This window comes from Cavia porcellus, unplaced genomic scaffold (genome assembly GCF_034190915.1).
Source record: "Cavia porcellus strain 051 isolate PalLab524CR breed Dunkin Hartley unplaced genomic scaffold, mCavPor4.1 scaffold_1, whole genome shotgun sequence".
NCBI lineage: Eukaryota > Metazoa > Chordata > Mammalia > Rodentia > Caviidae > Cavia > Cavia porcellus.
In genome coordinates, this window is record NW_026947484.1 from 134731768 (window position 1) to 134755081 (window position 23314).

The following is a 23314-nucleotide window of genomic DNA, read 5'->3' on the forward strand; positions in this document are numbered from 1 at the left end:
TGAAAATTATTTTCTCTCTTTCTGACTTTTGAAGTACTGATCTAGTATCTTCTACTGCTTTTGACACTGCAACTTATAAAATTCTTGGCATTGCCATATTTTAAGACCCTATTTTTTTAATCTCCACTTCACTGCCAATTACCTCATAATACTCTTTGGAGAACACTGGATCTGCATTTTAATCCACAGTGTACTGTCATTTTGCTGTAACACACACTTCAATATTTTTTCAGTAACAATTCCTGCATTGGACACTTAATTTAACACATTTAATTCTGGTGACTCTAGGTTCTAAAAGTTTCTTGACCTATAAGATCATTTTCCAAAATCGTCTTTTTTTCTTCAGTAATTCATGCTGGTTATCTGTCAGAACTCTTATAATCTTTGTGACTAATTTATTTTCTTTTTGGTCTGTTTTCTAGGGGACTAAAATGTATTGACCAACTCTGCTATTTTTTTATTTTAGCCATTAAACTTCCAAGACTTATTTCTTACTTCGATTATGGCCTTTGAAGAGATCCTACTCTTATTTCATGCTCCACACTTTCTTGTATCTTTCAGGACGTTATAGTTTTTAATTCTACATTTTTGTTGTTGCTTTGTACCTACACTGTCTTCTGGTTCTTTTTTCAGTGCACCTTACTCTTTTCAAGTTAGTGTCTGTGCCAGTTAGAAATACATACAACTGAAGCTGGACAAGGTGGTGCATGCCTGTAAATCCCAGCACTCAGGAGGCTGAGGTATGAGGATTGCTGTGAGTTTGAAGCCAGCCTAGGATACATAGTAAGTTTAAAGTCAGCCTAAATTACACAACAAGACCCTGTCAGAGAGAGACAGAAACAAAGAGAGACAAGAAATACGTACAACTGTAGTAACTAATCAAGGCTCATATAAACAAGCCAGAGAAGAGGGAATTGACGGTGTTAGTTTAGCAAAACCAAATTTAGTTTGCCCTTGCTTTGTCCTCAGGAACACCAGTTTTGCAGGCTGGCTACCTTTTTTTTTTAAGGCAGGGTATTGCTGTATAGTTCAACCAGGACTTGAACTTATTTTGTAGCCCAGGTTAGCCTCAAACTCATTGCAATCCTCCTGCCCCAGTCTCCCGAAATGCTAGATTTACAGGCATGTACCACCATGTCTGGTAGGAACACTAGTTTTATCCATCTGCCTGGGAACAGGTATGCAGAGCTGATGCTATTCCAGAATTTGCCTTTACCCTATTTTTTGAGGGGTGGCTGTTTCTGGCAGTTGAATTCAGGGCGTTGCACTTGCCAGTCAAGTACTGTGTTATTGAGCTACCTGTTTTACCTTTAAAAAAAAAATTCTGAGTCAGGCCAAACATGGCATTTTAATTCCAGGTACTAGGAAGACTGAGGTAGATGGACTGAAAGCTTGAAGCCAGTCTAGGTAATTTACCAAGACCTATCTCAAATTAATTTAAAAAAGGCTGGAGATGTAGCTCAATGGTAGAGTGCTTGTGTGACATGCAAGAGTCCCTAGGTTTGATCTTTGGTGTTACTCTCCTCAAGGGGGGAGGGCTGAGAATCCTGTCAAACAGCAGGATTTATGAACTGATGGGCTTTTCCGTAAGGCAATCTGAGGAAGATCTAGCTTTTAACTAAAAATTAGACTTAAATGCCAAAATTTAGGGGCCCCTTCTGATCATTCACTTTCTCTAGAGGATAAAGTCTAATTCCGAAGAGGGAGGTAAAAAAGGACAGTGAAATGGTGTGCTCACACACACCTGGAATCCTAGCTACTCAAAAGGCTGAGGCAGCAGGATTTCAAGTGTGAGCCTATCTTAGGCAACTCTGCCTCAAATAAAATTAAGAGAGGCGAGGGGGATGGGGATGAAGAGCATTTCCCTAGAATTTGTGAGACCCAGTTCAATCTCTATAGTACCTGGCAGGAAAGAAGGAAGGGGAGGGAGGAAAAAGATGATTCAGTAATGTATCTATACCAAAATAAAACTTTGTATCATAACCATTATGAGACCACTGCAAAGTGTTTTATTGTTGTTTTCTGGGAACAACTATACTTCAACAAAGTAATACTAGCAGCAACTTGAAGGAAATTAATTTAGTAGTAAACATCAAAGTAGAGAGATTATAAATTTGTTACAAAAATAGGAACCTCAGTTTTTTAAATGCCATGATATAAGTTCAACAACAGTACTTTCAGGAAAAATATAATGGAAGTACGAACAAAAAAAAAGTGATGTGTGATACTGTGATATGAATTATAATCATGCATCCTTTTAAGAAAGGGATAGGTTCTGAGAATTGAATTATAAGGTAATTCTGTCACTATGCCAACATCACAGAAAAAGTATACATGCCCAGACTAATGAGGCTTGGTGCCACCTAAATATTTAGTATATATACACAGTCCCTCTTTTAATTGTTGCTTGAAGCATGACTATATTTCTTTGTCTTCATCCTGAAATACAGTAACAAAAATCCTTGAAATTTCTCAATTTGGGGGTGGGGGTGGAAGTGCAGGTGTAGTACTGGGGCCTTTGCACTAAGCTGCATTCTCCAGTCATTGTTTTGTTTTTTCTACTTTGAGATGGAGTCTCACCAAGTCACTAAATTGCCTGGGCAAGTCTTGAAATAGTGACTCTCCTGTCTCAGTCTGTCTTAAGTGCTATGATTATAGCAGTGTGCCATCATGGCCAGTTGTGATTGTACTTTTACATGCCAATGAAGCATTAACCGATGGCTGAGGTTCCAGGATAGCCAGGTGACAAGTGGGCTCTAAGCTCAGATGGCAAAGAGAAAGTATGAAGGCTGAGCTGATCACAGGTGGCCAATGACTTCATCTGCCGTGCCTATATAGTGAGTGAATCTCCATAAAAACTCAAAAGGGTGGGAATGCCTGTTATCCCAGCAACTCTGGGAGGCAGGAAGTTCACCAGTTCAAGTCCAAAACTAGGGAATTTAGCAAAACCATGTCTTAAAAAAAAAAAGTCAAAGAGGGTTATGAATGGATGTAGCTCAGTGTAAAAGCCTTGGGTTTGTCCCCAATACCACAAAACAAGAAACCACTGAATAAGGTATCTGAGGAATGGGGTTTAGTTCCATGGTAAAGCACTTGTATGGCATATACAAGGCCTAGTTTAATCCCAGTACCATCATCAAGACAATCAAACCAAGCCAAACCAAAATACTGGCCCTAAAAATTTACTATGAGACCTTGCACAGATTACTAAAGCTTGTAGTTAGCAGACTTGCTCACCTATGGAGTCATAATGCCAGTACCTAAACTTTATAAATTAAATGTGGTAGGCACACATAAGGATGCAACAATTGTTAGTAATTAAGATTATAGTACATGCTGTGCATGGTACCATAAGTCTGTTAGTCTCGTACTTAGGAGGCTGAGACAGGAGGGTCGTTATAAGTTCAAGGACAGTCTGGACTGCATAGTGAGACCCCGTGATGGGAAAACAAAACAAAACAAACCTACTGTGATCAAATTAACTTCAATGAATTCATTGAAGAAATCATAAATTCAACACCTGGCTAGGTGACATAGCGGGACACTATTTCAAAAAAAGTTAAAAAAAAAAAGCAGGGTGTGGTGGCACATGGCTGGGAGGTTGAAGCAGGAAAACAGTGAGTTCAAACCCAGCCTCAGCAACTTAACAAGACCTTGTCTCGCAAAAAAGAAGGGTGACTGTGCTAGGAGTCTGGCACACAACTGTAACCCTTGAACTTGGGAAACTTGAGGCTGGAGGATTGCTCAGAATTTGAGGCCATCCTGGGCTACATAGTGAGTTCCGTGTCAACCCAAAATGCACAGGGAGCAGGGAGACACTGTCTCCAAAAAAAAAAAGAGTGGAGACTTAACTTAGTGTGAAGACTGTGGGTTTAACTCCTATGGTCTTCTCCAAAGAGAAGAGAGGGAGGGTAATTTAAAGCCTAATTTTTCCTACCCCACCCCTTTTTCTCCTTTTTTGAGGTAGGAAGTATTGAGACAGGGTCTCACTATGTAGTCTGGTCTGATCTTGAACTCTGCAGCCCAGGTTGGCCTGGAACTCTCAACAATTCTCCTCTCAGCCTCCCAAGTGCTGAGATTACAGATGTACCACAACTGCCTGACTTCCTAAATTCTGACAATAGACTCATGGAACTTATTTCTAACCATCCAGAAAAATTTCTCTTAGGAAACACATTAGAAAACTTTATACTATGTCAGACCATGTTTATTTACTTATAATAAACAGATGCTCTGGAAGCTAGAGAAATTTAATCAGTTAAGACTTTTGTTATATACCTGACTAAAAACTTCAGTACTCTGGTGAAATAGCCCCACAAGTAAATACTACTGATTCTCAAGGTAAAAATACAGTTAAAAGATAAAGTTACATGTTCAAGGAGTAATTATGCTTTAAAATTATATACTATGGAGTCACTTAGCTGTTTATAAATTCATAGTTTTCCTGAAAATTATACATTTAACTTGATACCAATATATCCATATTTCGATGTTAAAATGCCTATCACCCACATCCCTGAGAAATTAGCCATACCCATATTGCCTTTACAGATTACAATCTACAGCCTAAATATGTTAGTAAAAGCTTATCTGAACCAAAATAACAAAGAAATAATGTAATTCTATCCATAAAAAGCAAATCAACATAATGATACATTTCAACAAATATTTATAAGACAATTAGCGATGAATAGGAAAACCATTAAATCTGTCAAAACACATAATGCCTCAAGAAATAAAATACATAAAATTTAAATACTGAAACAAAATTTATAAGCAATTTTTATAATGCTTCTCAGTAAGCAATTATGACTTCTGTACCTATGTTCTTTGTGTTCCAATAGCTGACAGTCTCTACATGTTAGTCTATCACATGTTTCACAGAAAAGTTTCAATTGTTCTTGTTTGTGTACAGGGCAGAAAACAGGGCGCTGACCAGATGCTCCAACAGACTCTGTAGCAAAATAAAACAAATACTTTTTTCAACTACATATAATAAAACGTTTTATTAGTTTTCTAAATTTTAATTGATGCTTTATAAATAAGTAGAAAACGTTATGGGACCAAAAGAAAAAGGTAATTATAATCATTAAAACTACATGTATCTTACCTGAGACATCTTCTTTCTTCCTGATCAAGTGATCTTTAGTGAATTTTACTCTTTGATGTGCTTCGATACATGTCTTACATAGCCACTCTCCACATTCTACACAAAAGCCAACTGCACTAGCATTGTCTTCACAACTAGTACATACCTAAAAGAAGAAATAAATGCTAATCTACATTAAATTTACCAAATAGAGATCCTCAAAATAAAATGGTGAAACATTCTAACTTGCTGTCAAATATACTAACAGATTCACTATCAATAGTAAAATTTTTGTTAGTCATTTATCTCCAACTAAATTCTTTCCTTATACATTCAACTTTTATATAGGTAAAAATCTAGGCTCAGAACACACAGTCCTCGCAAGATTTTACTTTTTAAGTAATAGTTCTAGTTTCATTTAACCAACTTTGATGGTGTAGAAGAAAGCTTATTTTCAATTTGAAAGATAAAACTAAAGCCTAAATCACGTAACTACCCGAAACATGTATATTTTCTTAAAATTAACATTTGATATCAAGACAGGAATATAAAGAAAAATTGAGAGGCATACCTGTTCTGATTTTTCATCAGAACTGCTAGGGGCTTCAGATGTGTCTTTCACAAAATAATTATCCACAAGGTCTATCTGTCTGCATTCTTGGCGGCATACTGGGCAGCGTATTACACCAACTACAACACAAAATGGCAACATTAAATAACAGTCAGGCGAGGTGGTGTTTGTGCATGATGCCCATTTGGAAACCATTTATGTCCAGGCATGACCAAAAAATGAGCATCAAGAGCTGAGTAAAATGACTGAGTAATTCAAAGGTGGGTGTGATAGCTCCCTAAACATTGCTTCTTTACTGTAGTATGTGGGAGGATAATTAATAATGCCCTCAAAAGCAACCTTATCTTCAAAACCTTTAAGTGTTCTTTACACAGCAAAATGGACTTTGCAAAGATGATTAAGGCTTTGTGATGTGGGTCCGGGGCAAACAGGGTCTCCCTGTAGCCCAGGCTAGCCTGGAACTTGCCATCCTCTGAGTACTAGAATTACAGGCATTCACCGCCATGCCTGGAAGCTAAATTAAGGTTCTTTGAGTGAAAAGTGTTTCCCACCTGAAATATGTCCAGCAGGTCATAAATACATTTAGGTAGGCAAGGGGCTGGGAGTTTAGCTCAGCAGCCTAAGTGCCTGCTTGGCAACATAAGGTTGAAAGTTCAATCCCCAGTACAAAAAAAAAAAAAAAAAGAGGTAGGCAAAGCTGGGCATGTTGGAGCATACCTGTAATCTCAGCACTGGGAGACTGAGGATTGCCAAGTTTGAGAGCAACGTGGGTAATTTAACAATTTACAAAGACCCTGTCATACTAGACATTACAAGAAAGCTGACCACTAGAAGCTGAACAATAAAGTAGATCCTCTCTGAGTTTGCAACAGAATCAAATCTGCCAAGACATTAGTATTAGTCCAGTAAAATTAATTTTAAACTTTCTGCCTCAGAACAGTAGGAGAATAAGATATACATTCCTCTGAGCTACCAAGTTTAGGGTCACTTTGTTACAGCAGCAACAGAAACTAACACACATCTATCATGTTATAAAATCTGACTCAGTTCAGAGATACCTTAACTTATGTTACTGAGAGAAGAGGTCATCTGTGTTTCACACAAAAGCATTCTGTCAGAAACAATAAACTGCTGAGGTAACACGTGGAGCTAATGTTAAGAACTAAAAACAGTACCAGTATCGATACAACAATCTATTACATATCAGCCATGGAAAGGAAAATATAGTATAAATTTCACCTTCAAGAAAAGGTTCAAAACTAGTATGTAAAGTGGCACGGTGGTGCTGAGGCAAAACTACAGTGAGAACCTGTCTCAAAAACACCTTTAAAAAGAAAAAAGATTAGTGTATGATGTTTACATTAATTTCTTTTCTTTTCTTTCTTTTTGGTACAAAGGACTGAACTCATAACCATGCACTTGCCAGGCGGGTGTTTATGCCACTGAGCTAAATGCCCAGCTTAGCATATGATGTTTATAGCTCACAATATGCACAATTATGTAGAGCACCACATAAAAGAATGTGATATAAATAGCTGCAGAAGTTGTTTGAGACATGTGTAATATATAAACCTCAGAAGCATATAGTCATTCTGAGGTAAAATGAAAATGCAAATACTTCCATCTTAAACTAGGAATAAATCTCCTAGAAGACATATATACATTATTGTTACATAAACTCAAATATAATCACTGTATGTACTTGAAAACAAAATACTGTTTTACATAGCCCAACATTTATTATGTATTTTATCATCAAACTATCATATGCAGGGCCAGAGATATAGCTTGGTGGCACAGTGCCTGCCCAGCAAGTGCAAGGTCATGGGTTCAATTCTCAGTACCAAAAAAAATCACATGCAAAAAATACAGAAAGGGCTGGGTGTGGTGGCATACTTCTGTAATCCTAGCACTTGGGAAGTTGAGGTAGGAGGATTGCTGCAAGTTCGAGACCAGCCTGGGCTACAAAGTGAGCCCAAAGCCAGCCTTCCTGAACCACAATAGTGAGAACTTGCTTCAGAAAGGCCAAAAAAAAAAAAAAAAAAACCACCAGCATACAAAGATCTTGTGGTGGCATGTGCTTTTAATCCCAGCACTTGGAAGGATGAAGTATGAAGATCTAGTTCCAGGCCAGCCTTTACTACACAGTTGAACTTTGTTATAATAAATACATACATAAGTAAGCAAGCAAACAAACTTGATTAAAGGAAATACACAAAAACAATTTTCCAAGAGCAGGGATTTAGCTCAGCGGCTTAATCGCCTGCCTAGCAAGTATGAGGTCATGAGTTTGATCCCTGGTACCCCCTGCCCCAAAAAAATCCAAACCAAAGAACACAGATTAGAAGAAAAAGATCAAGCTGTTTCTTTGAAGTGGTATGAAGTAAAGTATAAGTGTAGATATGAAAGCAACAAACTCTTAAAAAGAGTTTATCAGAACCAGGAGTGGTAATACACAGATGAGATTCAACACTGAGAAGGTCAAGGCAGGACGATGATGAAGAGTCCGGAGTTGGCCTAAAACACAGTGTTGAAAAGGGGAAGGGCAAAAGGTGGGCTCACACCAGCATCACTCCCATGCTCCCCAAAACCCAGCCTGACATTCGTTTGGCAGGAGATAGAGAGGAAAAACTGCTGCAAGGTGAGGACCTGAAGGCCATATGGGAAATAAGAATGTGTTCTCAAAGACAGCAGTGTTCATGGTTGGCTTGAACTAAACAGTAAGGCCCTGTCACAAAAAACAAGAAGTGTGTGAATCAGGTAACAAGGTGACAATTGCCTGGGGTCTTGAAAAATAAACATACATTTACCACTGTGCAAGAAAGGGTTTTCTTGGCAGGCTTGTGTTACTCAAACTTTGCAGATTCCCAAGAAAGCCCTAAGGACTGACCCAGAGGAGGCTGTCAGGAAGAGGACCTCTGAACCCCTGCGATAATCTGCCTGGTTAGTTCATCTAAGGCTCTGGGCCACAATGTATTAGTTTCTTCAGATAGTTTATGCTAACATATGACTTAATGGGGCAGAGGTGTAGTTGTTTTAGTATGCTTGAGCTTGAGGCCTACTGTACCTAGGTTGACCTCCGGGTGGACCTGTGTCCAAATAGCTGATATCAGCCCAACTGAGGCCGATCCCTAATTTTAAAAAACTAAAACACACACACACACATTTTAAAAAAAAAAAAAAAAAACCCACCTCTGATCCCAAGACTCAGGTAAGATTTCCAGCTCGAAAACATTCCTGTGTATTGTCTCATATTGTTTCTGAGATAATTAAGCACCTTGCTGTTCAACTACACTCAAGCTTTATCTGCTTTCTCTTAAGACTTCATACAACGTTTCATTGTCGATGCTAATCAGAATATTTTATCTTTTGTTTTATTTTCAATCAAATTTTATTAGTACATTTTAGACACAATGATCACATTCATCACAAAGAATTTATACCTGGTACATGATGTAATTTGATTTTTTTTTTCCCATGCCCTACACTACCTTCAACCCCTCCTCCTCTCTCCATTTACAAAATTTTATTTCTGTTCTTTTCTTCTCTCTTTTTTAACTTTTCCCCTCTTTTCTACCCTCCTCCTTTATTCCCCCCTCCATGTTTGAACATTTTATTTCACAATACCTACTAGACATTTTGGTCATTATTTACACTTTTAGTTTCAGACCAGAGAAATAAAGTGGTGTTTACACGTGTGTCAAATTTATTTCACTTAAGACTATGGTGTCAAAGTGCATCCATTTTCCTAGAAATATCCTTGATGTAGCATAGCAGTACTCCATTATATGAAAAACCTCACATCATCTTTATACCAATTTATGGGCATTTGGGCTTATTTCCAAGATTTACCTATTACAAACTGTGCTGCTATAAACATGGGTGTGCATATATTGATGTGGTATGATGCTTTTACTTCTTTTGGGAAGATATCAAGGAGAGGAACAGCTGGTCAAATGGAACCTCAGTTTTTTGAGGAATCTCCACGCTGATTTCCACAGTGACTGCACCAGTCTACACTCTCACTAACAGTAGAGAAGTATCCTTTTCTCCCCACATTCCCTTCGGCATTTTTTACTGCTTAATTTTTTTTTTTTTTGATAATAGCAATTCTTTCTGGGGTGAGGTGAAATCTCAGTGTTGTTTTAATTTGTATCTCATGAATGATGAGTGATGTCGAACATTTTTTCATATATTTATTTGCTGTCTGTATATCTTCATCTGAGAGGTATATATGCACCTCAGGTGCCCAGCTTTGGATTGGGTCTTTAAATTTGTGGGTGTGGGTATGTTTTTGGTTTTTTTTTTTTTTAAGTTCTTGATAATACTCCTTTGAGGAACAGCTACAAAAAATTTTCCCCAATGTGTAGGTTGTCTCTTCACTCTGTTGGTGATTTATCTTGCTGTGCAAAAAGCTTTTTAATGATGAGATTCCAGCTGCTGATTCTGTGACAATTCCTGTGCAACTGAGGTCATGTTCATGAAGTCTTTGCTATACTAATGTTTTCAAGAATACTATCAATTCTGTCTTCCAGTTGATTTACTGTTTCTATTTTGTTTAGATCTTTGATCCATTTGATTTTAGTTTAGTGCATGATGAAAGACATAATTTTAATCTTTTGCATGTGCAAAGTCAGTTTTTCCATCACTATTTATTTAAGAGGCTTTTTTTCTAGTGACTATGTTGGGCAGTTTTGTCAGATAAGGTGTCTGAGGTTGTTTCTGCATCTTCTAATCTGCTCTACTGATCTTCAGGTCTATCCCCCACCTCCAGTACCATGCTGTTTTTATCATAGTAGCTCTGTAGTATAATTTAACGCTGGGATTATGATGCCCTCCACCCCCCACCACCTTGCCTTTGTTGCCCAGAATTTCCTTTGCTGTTCTAGGTCTCTTCTGGTTCCAAATGAATTTTAGGATTGTTTTCTCAATTCTGTAAAATATGTTCTTTGAATTTTGATCAGAACTGCATTAAATCTGTATAGCAAGTTTGGAAATATGGTCATTTTCACTACAATGGTTCTTCCCACCCAACAGCAAGAGATATTTTTCCATTTTCTGGTATCTTCTTCAATCTCCTTTTGCAGCATACTGTAGTTTTCAAAGTAGAGGTCTTTGACTTCCTTTGTTAGATTGATTCCCAGGGATTTCATTTTTCTGGGATGCTATTGTGAAGGGTGTAGCTTCCCTAATTTCTCTCTCAATGAGTTTGTTACTCATTTACAAGAAAGCTATTGATTTTTGAGTGCTGACTTTCTATCCAGATACATTTCTGAATTTGGTTATTAAATCTAGAAGTCTTTTGTTTGGAGCTCTTTGGATCTTCTATGAATATCATGAATATCATGTCATTTGCTAATACTGATAATGTAACTTCTTCCTTTCCTATTGTTATAGAATACTTTCATTATAACAAAATATAATCATGAATATAAAAGTTTTTCTGACTCCTTCTAGTAGATAGGCATTAATATTATGGGCTCCCAACTTAACTAAGGAGGAAATACGCAAACTCTACATGTGCAAATTTTCAAAAAAGAAAATAGACTACAAAAGATGGAAAATCTATGTTCATATAATCACACTCACAAAGTACTAAAGAAAGTTAATATGAAATGTCTAACATCTAATGAAGGATAGTTGTTACTAAAGGACACAAAAGATGGACAGACATCCTATGCTTTAAGCAAGAAAAGACTTAATTTGGAAAAAAAAAAAAGACTTAATTTGGGACTGGATATGTAGTTCAGTCAAACAGAGTATGTTTAGCATGTGTAGGGTTTTGGATTCAACCCCAAGGAGAGAAAAAGGGAAAAGATGACCTCATCAAATATTTATTTTATCCATGTAAGAAGGTGATTCAATTTTCCATCCATTGCTCTATTTCTTTTGAAGTTTAACAACTGATTTTCAGATTCTTATAAATTTCCAAGTAAGTCTAACACACTAATAACACAAGTGCATCTTTTTCTCCGTATAAAACCTTCCTAAATAGGAATATTAAAGACTAATACAATACCTAGAAGATGAGGATGGAAGAAGGGGCAAAGCACACAAATCAGTAATTAATTTTAAGCTGGGTGTGGTGGCACATGCCTGTAACCCCAGCACTCAGGAGGCTGAGGCAAGACGACTGCCAGAAGTCTGAAACCAGTCTAGGATATGTAGTGAGTTCAAGGGCCACCAAAACTGCATAGTGAGATGCTATCTTAAAAAAAAAAAAAAAAAAAAAAAAAAAAAAAAACCTGAAAAAGCAATCAATTTTAAGAAAAGTTAGATGGAAAAGAATATATGAACAGTGAAAAAGAAATCCAGCCTTGTACATGTAGAAACAAAGGGTTACAACTGAGAAAGACTTTTTTGCTGGAAAGCTTTCCAGAGAATTTTTCTAGAAATTTCGGAATTCAGAAACTAAAGGCATGAAGAAGTTTCAATGAGACACAAGTAGCAAATCTAAGTCTATAAATATCAATAATCATACTTCTATACTGATTAGCCTCTAATATTACCAGCATCCAAGGTATCTGATTTCCAAGACAAGAGGGCTAAAGGTTGCTCAGGGAATTTTTTTCTTTTTGCTTCTTTATTTACCAACAAACTTTAAAATTATATAAATGATCGCACTGAAAATGAGACCCATTTTACATTTTCCAAGTGAATTCATGAGTATTGAACAAACTTAGTATAATTAGTGGATAGCAAAAAAGTATGGTCCTGGCTTAATATTCAGTATTAGTTGACATGGTGAGTTTTGATTATTATATGAAACACTTAAGCTTCAAAAATAAACTTACTAACCAGTTTTATATATATATAAAATGTCCCTTAAATGGTTTCATCACTTCAAAGTTCACTCATGCTTATTAAGCTGATTTATCCTGAATGCCATACTGCTTAAAATTATGGGGAGGGGGCTTTAAGAGGGGACATGAGGCTCTTTTTAAGGGCCACAGTAGGAGCCAGATGTCTTTCAGGCCTGTAACCCCCACTCTGGGAGGCTGGAAGGGGATAACAAGTCCATTCTGGGAAGTTTAGCAATCTAGCAAAACTGTTTCAAAAATAAAAAGTTAAAAGAGAGGTGAGGCTATAGGTCTGTGTGAAAGCCCTCAGTTCAATCACAAGTAGGACAAACAACAAACATACATATAGTAGACAATATCTTGCCTAACATACCAAAGGCCCAAGGTTTATCCTTAGCACAAAAAATAAAATAAAATAAAATACCAAAATACACAAGTCTGCAAACTAATAGTTTACATCATTTGGTTAAGAGGAATTTAACTTCAAAAATTACTGACTGGCAGACTTCAATTCAAAATGGATGATGAAGCAGTTAGGGAAAGACTAAATGACCCTGCTCCCCAACACATAAAATGACTAAAATGCATTAAACTACAGTGTATTTTTAAAAATACATAGGCCAGGTGTGGTGAAGAACATCTATAATCTCAGCATTCGGGTGGCTAAGGCAGTACAATCACAAGTCTGAGACCAGCCTGGTCTACATAGTGAGTTCAAAGCCAGCCTGAGCTACATAGAGAGATCTTGTCTCAAAAAACCAAAAACCAAACAAACAAAAATCACAATCAAAAAAATCAACTAAACAATAAAATCTGAAGTGCCAAAACAAGAGAACTCAAAACCCAAGCAGTAAGCACAGATTCTAGTGGCCACAGGAGTTATCAATCAATACAGTATATATGAAGAGGAAAACAAAGTTTAAAAGGTGAAACTCAATGAAGCCTGCTCCCTCTAGGAAGCCAGGAGCAGGCTTTGGGTGATCTTCAGCCTAAAATCCTTGCTAGCTGTTGAGTCATTCACACTCAGAAAACCCTCAAAGACCTTCAGGCACAGATGAACAACCAAAGCCAAGTCAAGAAATTAGTTACAAAAAACAAAACCAAAAAAAAAAAAACAAAAAACAAAAAACAAAAAAACACAAAAAGCCCATCCTAAGTGAACCCTTCTCAATCCAGAGCACAAGTAAAACTCCCACTGAAAACCAAGCTCACACAATAAAACTACACAGTACACAGAAAACCCAATATTCTTGGAGTAGATCAACAAACCAATTACCCATCAATAAATCAAGATGTAATATAGAAACTACAGATAATTTAGCATCTGAAAGACTTCAAGTATGTTGTCTTTTAATGCAATGAAGGGACAAAAAAAATCTATGAAAACAGGCAGATCTGAAAAAGAAAACATAACCCTGGAATGAACTCCAAACACAGGTTAACTAGCAAGCACAAGATAACAAAGAGAACATTATAAAGGAAGAATGCAGATATGAACCAACCACAGAAGTTAGAGAGATAAGGAAAATGGAAATTACGAAAGAGATGCCAAGCCTGGTGGCACATATCTGTAATCTCAGCTACCCTGGAGGCTAATAGCAAGAGAAGTCCTAGGTAAGGACAGCCTAGGCAATTTAGCAAGATCATGTCTCAAAAACTTCAAAATGACTGTGAAATAGCTCAGTATAGTAGAGCATTTGCCTAGTATGTACATATAAGGTAATGATTCAAGCCCTGTCACCACACATGTACAAAGACCAAAAACTGTATGAGAAATTCCAGTGTGTATGAAACATAAAGTGACAAGTTCATGCAGAGAAAAACATAGAGGTAGTATTAAAAAAGTTAATGACTAAGGCCAGATGCAATGGTGCATGCCTATAGCACACCTGCCAGCACTCCTAAGAAATTGAGGCAGGAGGAATTTAAACAAAACAAAACAAAAACCTAAAAAAAAGCAACGGCAGCTGTGGATGCAGCTCTTGAAAAGGCCTGAGGATCAATCTCCAGGACCTCCCCCTCCCAAAAAAGGAGGAAAAAATAAAAAGAAAAAACAGCTAAGAACTGAGAGAAATGCAATTAAAATTACAAACATAAAATAAGAGGCCCTGCTAAAATATTTTTGTAATTTTTATTAGTATAACTTCACAATTTATATTGAGCACATTCATGATTAATATATTTTATGTATATTTATACATGTCTAAAAATATTTTATTGATATATTAAATGATGTGTGTTTACACATGTATTGTATTTTGATCCTTTTTCTGTCCCTTACCACACCCTCCCATCTCTCCTTACTTCATCTCTACAGAGTCTGTTTCCCTATCTCCCACCACCACCTTTCTTTTACTTTGCTCCTTGTGGGGTGGGAGAGACAGGGTCTCACTATTTTGAACTGGCCGACCTTTAATTTGTGGCAATCTTCCTTCCTCAGTCTTCTGAGTGCTGGGATTACCAGTGTGTGCCACCATGCCCAGTTTATTTTGCTCTTTAAATTCTTTATACTTTGGGTTTCTCGTAACAGAAATCATGGGACATCTAACCTGTGTCTGATTTATTTCCCTTTGCAGTGTGGACTGAAGATGCATTCATTTTCCTACCAATGATTTTAACTTATCTTTTGTTAGGGCTAAGAGGTACTCCACTGGGTATTTCCCTCCCTCCCTTTGACAAGGGTCTCACTATGTAGTGCAGACTGGCCTTGAACTCACTTACACAGCCTAGGTTGGCCTCAAATTTACAGTGATCCTCCTGCCTCAGCCTCCGGGGTGCAGGGATTACAGGCATGCACCATCACGCCTAGCTATACCATATTTTTTAAAAATCCACTCATTTGTTTTTGAGCCACTTGCATGATTTAGCTATTGTAAGTAGTGACACTATAAAATTTTTATGCTTGTATCATTGTGCTATGACAACTTTAGCTTACATAGAGTTTCTATTTTAAATTTTTTGGGGACTATTCATATTGATTTTCACAGTAGTTATACTAGTTTACTATGCCATCAACAATGTAGAAGGGTTTTTTCCCCCCTCCCAATCTCACCAGCATTTATTGTTTTTTTTTGTTTCATCTTAGTTTTCTTGAGCTGATGACAGCCATTCTTTCTGGAGTAGAACAACCATCTTAAGTGTTCTTTTGATTTGCACTGCTTAACTGGCCAAAAATGCTGATATCATTTGGCCATTTGAACTATTTCTTTTGAGAAATCCATTTCTCATTTTTTAAATTAGGCCTTTCATTTTGAGGGGTCTAATTTTTTTGAGTTCTTTATTCTAGATTATTAGAGAGGTAGCTGGCACAAATTTCTTCCCTGTCGGGCATGATGCCAAGCTGAGGCAGAACAATCACTGTGAGTTCAAGGCCAGCCTGGGCTACATGGTGGCTATCAAGGTCACATAGCAAACCCTGTCACAAAATTTTTTTTATGAATTTCTCATTCTGTCTCAAATGTCTCAAAATACACTCCCCACCCTTAGCAAGTGGGAGCCAGAGGTCTGAGCATCTCTTGGGAGGCTGACCATATACAATATAGCAAATAGGGGTGACTTCATTCTACCATCTTTTTGAAAGCAAATTTGTTACCACCATTTTGCTTTGTTCTGATTAACTGTATTGCTCTATTCAATATTCTGTTTTGATAAGTTCTATAATGTTCTGTATTCAGTTTGATTTTGCTATACCTGATTGAAAGAACAACTATAGTGAAGATAACGAGATATACTGTGGTACCTTTTACGATTATCCCGGTAACCTGCTGTGAAGTTCTGTACCAATTTCACTGCACTGTCTCAACTGGCTTTGTTCTGTTGTATTTTACTACCTTCAAAATAATAATAATAATAAATTTTTAAATGTCTCAAAATAAAAGGTGCTAGGGATATAGCTTATTGGGAAACCCTAGCTTTAATCCTGCACTATAAATGCGTATATGAATGGGGCTGAGGATATGGTTTAGTGCCAAAGCTTTGGGTTCAATCTCCAGTACCACAAATAAATAAATGATCTGAGTAGACAGTTCTCAACAGATATACAAATGGCCAAAAACTTATATGAAAAATATGTTCGATATTACAACAGAGAAATTCAAACCAAAGCCACAAGGAGTTATCCTTTCACTACAGTTACAATGCCATTGCCAAAAGATAAAAATGAACAATACTTATGATAAAGTCATCATAAAAACTCTTACACATAATTGGAGGAAATGAAGATTAGTATTAGCACAACACAAACAGAGAAGAAACACTTCAGAAAAACTAAAAATAGAACTATCTTATAATCCAACTACCTCACTATTGAAAAGATATCCCAAAGAAATGAAACTATTAGATATCTGCAATCCTACATTTATAGCCACACTATTATAAGCCATATTATGAAATTCAAGCAAGGTGTACATTAATAGATAAATGGATAAGGGAAAATGTTGTATGTATCTATATCATGAAATATTCAGTCATAAAAATAATGCTATCTTGTTGTTTGTGACAACATGGATCAAATAGGAAGACATGTTAAATGAAATAAGCCACTCACTGAAGAAATATCTCCATGTTCTCATTTGTGGAAGCTGAAAACAATTTTAAAAAACAGTAGTCACTATTATTGTATGTAAGACATACTTTCATCTATTTTGGTACATATCTAGTAACAGAATGTCTAGGAAATTTTATATGTTTATTTTCCAAAAGAAACTGCCAAATTATTTTCCAAAATAGTTGTAAAGTGATATGGCAAAAAGACAAATAATAGGAACCAAAATAGATAACAGATCATAAATTGGAGACCAACCTGGGAATTTAACAAGACCAACCCTGTCTCAAAATTTTAAAGGCAGGCAGAGAGATGTAGCTCAATGCTCCCTAGGTTCAATCACTGGTACCATTTAAAAAAAAAAAAAAAAAAAGTATAAATGAATCAAAAAGGAAAAGAGAAATGCAGTAGTTATCAAGTTTACATTTCCTTATTCAAAATCTGAAGCTTATTTAAAAACTGCTTTTATCTTCAAAATACACCTGATCATTTATGACATTCCATATATGACATATATATAAGGACAGCCTAGCATGCCTGAAGTCCTTACTTACAGCTCTTGTAGTGCTGCCAACAAAAGAGGGAAAAAAAAAGATCAAAATGCATACCACTGCCTAGAACAATGACACTTACCCAAAATCCCTGCTACTCAGAAGGCTGAGGCAGTTGGGAAAAAAGGGAGAGAGATACAGCTCAATAGTAGAGATACAGCAATGGTAGAGCACCCTCTAGCTTCAATTCTCCAATACTGCAAAAACAACAGAAAATTTACACTACAAATGAAAATAAAAACATTTTTAAAAAAATAAAAATAAATAAAAGCCAGGTGGTGTTTTGGTGCATGCCTGTAATCCCAGTACTCAGGAGGTTGGGTCAGGACTGCTGTGAGTTTGAGGCTAGCCTGAACTGCACAGCAAAACCTTGTCTCAAAAAGACCCTCCTCTCCCACAAAAAACTTGGAACATGACCCTCATAAAATAGAAAAGGACAAAATCAAAGTAAGTATGATGAAGTAAAAATCAAAACAGATATGGGGGGGGCCTATGAAACTCAATGCTGACGCTCTGGGAAAAACCAACAAAACTGATAGCCATTAGCTAGATGGAAGAGACCAGAGAAAAAGGAGGAGGGAGAGAGACAGACTGCTCCAGAACAAAAGTATATAAAACCTTTTGGCTGTCTGGGCCACAGCTAGTAAAGAATTATCTTGGGCCACATATAAAATATATAATATAGTGAATGTATAAAAGTAACAAAACTGTCTTTTAAAAATTTCCTTTTGGTTTTTCAAGACAAACTCTCATTAAGTAGTTTGAGCTGGCCTCGCATCTGCTATTAGTTCTTGTCCAAACACACTCTTCCTGCTTCAGCCTCCCAAATGCTGGGATTCTATAGACGTGCCATCACATATCTCAAAAAACCAGAAACACTTCTATTATAACATTTTTTTTTTTAGAAAAAAGCAACATAAATATAAAATTAGTAGAATGGCTTGTTTTCTGAAACTAACATTTCAACATCTGATTCAATGTAAGTGGCTGCAACTGTTAAGTCTGAGGTATTCATTAAAAATTCTGATCTAAATTTACTGTTCATATGCTTTATCCTTAAAAAAATACTTGTTCATTAGTCTACAGAAACCAAAAATCAAGAACATGAATAAAGTGTGATTGTGAAGCAAAGGACAATTTTCTTTGGGAAAATAAGCCCCTCCCCACTTTAGTTTTTTGGGACTATTTAGCTCTGGCTGGCCTTGAACACACTGTGCAGCCCACACAGGGCTCAAACCAACAGCAATTTTCTTGTTTTCTGTCCGTGTCTTTTCTGTCTCTGCCTCTCACTGGGCATCAGCAACCCCCTATGTAACCCAAGCTGGCCTCAAACTCAAAGAAATTATCCTGCCTCAGCCTCCCAAATACCAAGGTTACAGGTGTGTACCACGATACCTAGCAAGGGAACATACAGGACAAAATCTGGAAAGGTCCCAGCAGCAGCTCTGTACACTTTTCCCCCAGGAAGATGATCAAAAAAAGACACGATTATAATTTTTCTATGACATGTGCAAGGTCTTGAGTTTGATCTCTGGCACCAAAACAAACACAAAATAAAATAATTTTTTCTTTTAGTTACATCATTAAAATTCTTTACATTCTATTTGAAAATTTCCAGGTAAGTATCTCAATTGAAAATGGAATCACAAATATACCTATACACATGTAGGTACTCACCAAGTCAAGTAAACGCATCTAGTATCTGATACACGAGGATCTGCATTTGACTATGCTTGGCAGATACAGAAGGCAGAAGGAGCCCTGTACTGTGTCCTACTTACACCAAGGTGTGCTGACACAAGCAGCCCCTCAACTATAGGCTGGATATGCCTGATCTAGAGTAAAAAAGCACAGATTATCAAAATTGGGAAGAAAACAGATCATTTAGCAATATGAGAATCCACAGACCCAGGCAGGGACAAAGGTAATCCCTGTACCTGGAATGCAGAGGCAGGATAATTTCCTTGAGTTTAAGGCCAGCTTGGGTTACATAGTGGAACCCTGATACCCAATGAGAGAAAGAGAAACAGACAGAGACAGAGAGACAGAGAAACAGACAGTGAGAAAAAGACAGACAAACAAATAGACACTGGATTACAAGCGAATTCAAAGCCAGTATGAACATAGTGAAAATCTGACTCAAAAAGTTTTTTAAAATCACAACTTATTTAATAAAAGATAATCAACACATTCTATTACGATGAATCAGATGGTAGAAGCATGTTAGATGTCTGACAAAGCCTTTAAATGAACTACTATGAATATAAAAATGCTTCAAAAAGCAAATACATACAGTCAGGTACAGTGGTGCATTCCTGTAACTCCAGCCTAAGACAAGAGGATCATAAGTTCAAGTCCATTCTGGGTAATTTAACAATTTATTAAGACCTTGTCTCACACAATAAAAAGGGCTCAGAATGCAGCCCAGAGGAATAGTGTCCCTGGGTTCAATCCCCAGTACCACCACCAAGTAAGTACGTAAATAAATGAATAAAAAGTATTAATCCTTCAAACAAAAAAATAAAAAATTTTAAAACACCCAATGGACTAGATCAATAGTCAAGGAACAACAGCAGAAAATAAAATACCGGTAAGTCTTAAGGGCCTATGGGACATTAAGAAACTACCCAATATTTCTATCATCAGAGTTCTAGAAAGATAATTAAAATTTGAATAAGCAGTAACTAAAAAGTCTCAAATTTCCAAAAATAAAATTTTCTATAGTTTACTGCAAACGGTAAAACATCTAAATACAAACTGAATCTTACAAACTAACACTATCTAAAATAGCCACTAAGAAACTACTCAAAACAACATACAAAACTGTATAAAAATCACCATAAACATGGAATCTTAAAACATGTCCAGGAAACTCATGACACCAAAAATAAACAGGAAACAAAATAATAAAGGCATAGTTAAGCTTAAATACAACATTTACCATAAAATATACCTAAAACACCTTGCAAGCCAAGCATGGTGGCACACACTAACAGGGGAATTGCTGTGAAAATTCTAGATCAGCCTGGGCCACATAGTGAGTTTAAGGACTGCCTGAATTGCACAGTGAGACCTTGTCTCAAAAAACTAAAAAAGCACCTTATATATCTCTAAACAGACAAAAAGACTGGCAGAGTAGATAAAATAAAAATGACTGAACAACATTCTGTCTAAAATGAACTCATTTTAGACACAAGTAGACTAAAAGTAAAATGACACAAAGACATACCTATAAAAACACTTTTTTTCTGAACTAGAATCTTGCCATGTTGCCCACACTAATCTTTAATTCCTGGGCTCAACCATTTCTTTTGACTAAGGCTCTTGAGTAGCTGATCCTGAAGTCAAGGCTCACTTTGTATTTCTAGCTAGTCTCAAATTCAGTACGTAGCCCAAGCTGGCCTTAAATTCACAATCCTCCTACCTCAGTCTCAGGAAAGGGCTAGGATTACAGGTATGCACCGCTATGCCACTGTTTTTTGTTTTGTTTTGTTTTGTTTTTTTAAACAAGACAAAGACAAAATCTGGAAAGGTCCCAGCAGCAGCTCTGTACACTTCTCCCCCAAGAAGATGATCAAACGCAGTGAAAAGTATTTTTTTAAAAACAACTAAAATGCCAAGCATGCTCATACATATCTATAATCCCAGCACTCAGCAGGCTGAGGCAGGAGGACTGCTGAGTCTGAGGCCTGTCTGGGCTTCATAAGTGAGTTCAAGGCCAGCTTGCATTACATAGCAAGACCCTGTTCAAAACAAACAAAAAACAAAGCTGGCTATACAGCTATAATCCCATTTGAGAGGCGGAGACAAAAAAATACCAAAACCAGCCTGTGCAATTTAGCAAAATCTTGTCTCAAAAGAAAACAGGCTGGAAATGTAACTCAGTGGAAAGTGTTTACCTACCACGCACTAGCCCCTGCATTCAACCTCCAATACTTCAAAACACACTATACCACCATTTAAAGTCTCTGAAAATTGACCTAAGGGCATAGAACAAATAAAGAATCATTCACAAAAAAAGCTATTAAATCTTGGTGAAAACAATTAAACTCTATGGCACTTGAGCCAAGATCTGCTCTTATTCCCCCACCAACTTGGCATGATGAAAACAACACTCCAGGTGGGTACAGCCAGAAAGTTTTCTCCCACTGTAATCAGTAATATCCAAAATGGAACTCTAAAAGTTAAGAATTTTTCTTTCAGAGATAAACAACTTTTCCAAATTTCTTCCTGTTGACTACATAATGAACACCAACACTCCTCTCTTTAGTCTGAAAGAGATATGCCGACATGGAGTTCAGAAGGCCAGTTTCCTTTCCACAAGAAAGATGCAGATAGCTGGAACACAGAGCATGGTGTGCAAAACTGTAATTCCAGCACTCAAGAGGCTGAGGCAGGAAAATCTCGTGGGTTTGAGGCCAGTCTGACCTACACAGTGAGTTCATCTTAAACTATACAGTGAGATTGTGATTCAAAAAAACCAGAAACAAAACAAAACAGATGACTGGAAATGATAAAGTATGGAGATCTATATATCTTTCTGTGCTCCTCCTTCTCTCTGTTCTTCACTATAAAAGACCTTTACATACCTATACAGAGTGAAATGGTGATCTAAGACAAATAGCCCCTCCAGCTCCTTGGAGCTAGGTTTGAATACATCTTTTATTCCCAAAATATATGGCCTCCTGTGATTTAATCAGCAGCTAACGAACTTAAGCATACAAACCTGTATAATGCCATCAGCTCCAAGGGTACATTATCTTCCCCAGGATGGACAGGTCACCAATATTTCTCATGCCAACCAGTTCTGGACTATAACGCAGTGTGGCTAGAGATCAGGAGTTCTCTTCTATCCAACCCTAACTCCTAAGGCAAAGATTTCTATCCCAGGTATAGCCAGCTAAAAATGTTGAATACCACACTTGCAAGGTAGAAAATTCATGCCAGGAGAAGTAAGCCAATGAGACCAGAGGATACTGTCCCCATCAAATATTCTGTTCACAGGACAGCAACAAGTCAACCAATATTTCTATCTACAGCTCCAGATGAGAGGCTTAAAGGAATCTGCCACAAAATGGAAGGCCCTTAAGAACAAAAAGAGTTCTGAAGCTATCCAAAGGAAAATGACTTTATTTGGAATAGAATGCGAGAAAGTTCAACCCTAAAGCATTCTTTTAAAGAAAAAATTTAAAAAGGGAGAGAAAATTTAAAGACTATCAATAAGAGGAATATGAGGGTTCCATGAGAACAAGTTAAATTACAGAAAAGTTCTCCTGGGTTCCAAATAAATCTTTAAAACTAAAACCAGCAACTGGTCAACAAGGAGGACTTACAATTAGTCAAATTCATGGCCCAGGGAACTGTCAAAAACAGAGTAATCAGAACACACAATTAACAGAGCCTAACAGCTTGGTGTAACACCAATAAAAGTGGAGAGCTGAACATGTATCAAAGAAATAGTTAAAAAGAACCCCACTGAAATCACATCAGGGCAATTACACACCCTCAAGGCTATTCCTTCTGAAGAGATATCTGAGACTCAGTATGTAATAACTGGCACTTCTGGGGTTGGGAAGGATCAGGATCATAGAAGAAGGTACTATGGAAGAATATCAATGTATATTATACATGAGACATAAGAAAGTAAAGCTAGGTCTAATGGTGCACTGTTATAATCTCAGCTATGTAGGAGGTTTAAGCAGGAAGATTATAAATTCTAACCTAGCCTAGGCAATTTAGCAACTAGGCAAATCTCTGTCA

At 36.9% G+C, this 23314-nt stretch overlaps 1 protein-coding gene across 3 annotated transcripts in view; it reads right to left on the reverse strand.

Moving 5' to 3' along the window:
* Window positions 1–23314, reverse strand: part of Trim33 (tripartite motif containing 33) — a 113748-nt gene that overhangs the window by 58654 nt on the left and 31780 nt on the right. For all 3 annotated transcript variants that reach the window (XM_063255813.1, XM_003479251.5, XM_003479252.5), the window contains exons 2-4: window positions 5661–5779; window positions 5111–5255; window positions 4822–4954 (exon numbers count right to left, since the gene is read on the reverse strand). In XM_063255813.1, the coding sequence (XP_063111883.1) occupies window positions 4822–4954; window positions 5111–5255; window positions 5661–5779 (397 nt within the window). The remainder of the gene's footprint in view (window positions 1–4821; window positions 4955–5110; window positions 5256–5660; window positions 5780–23314) is intronic.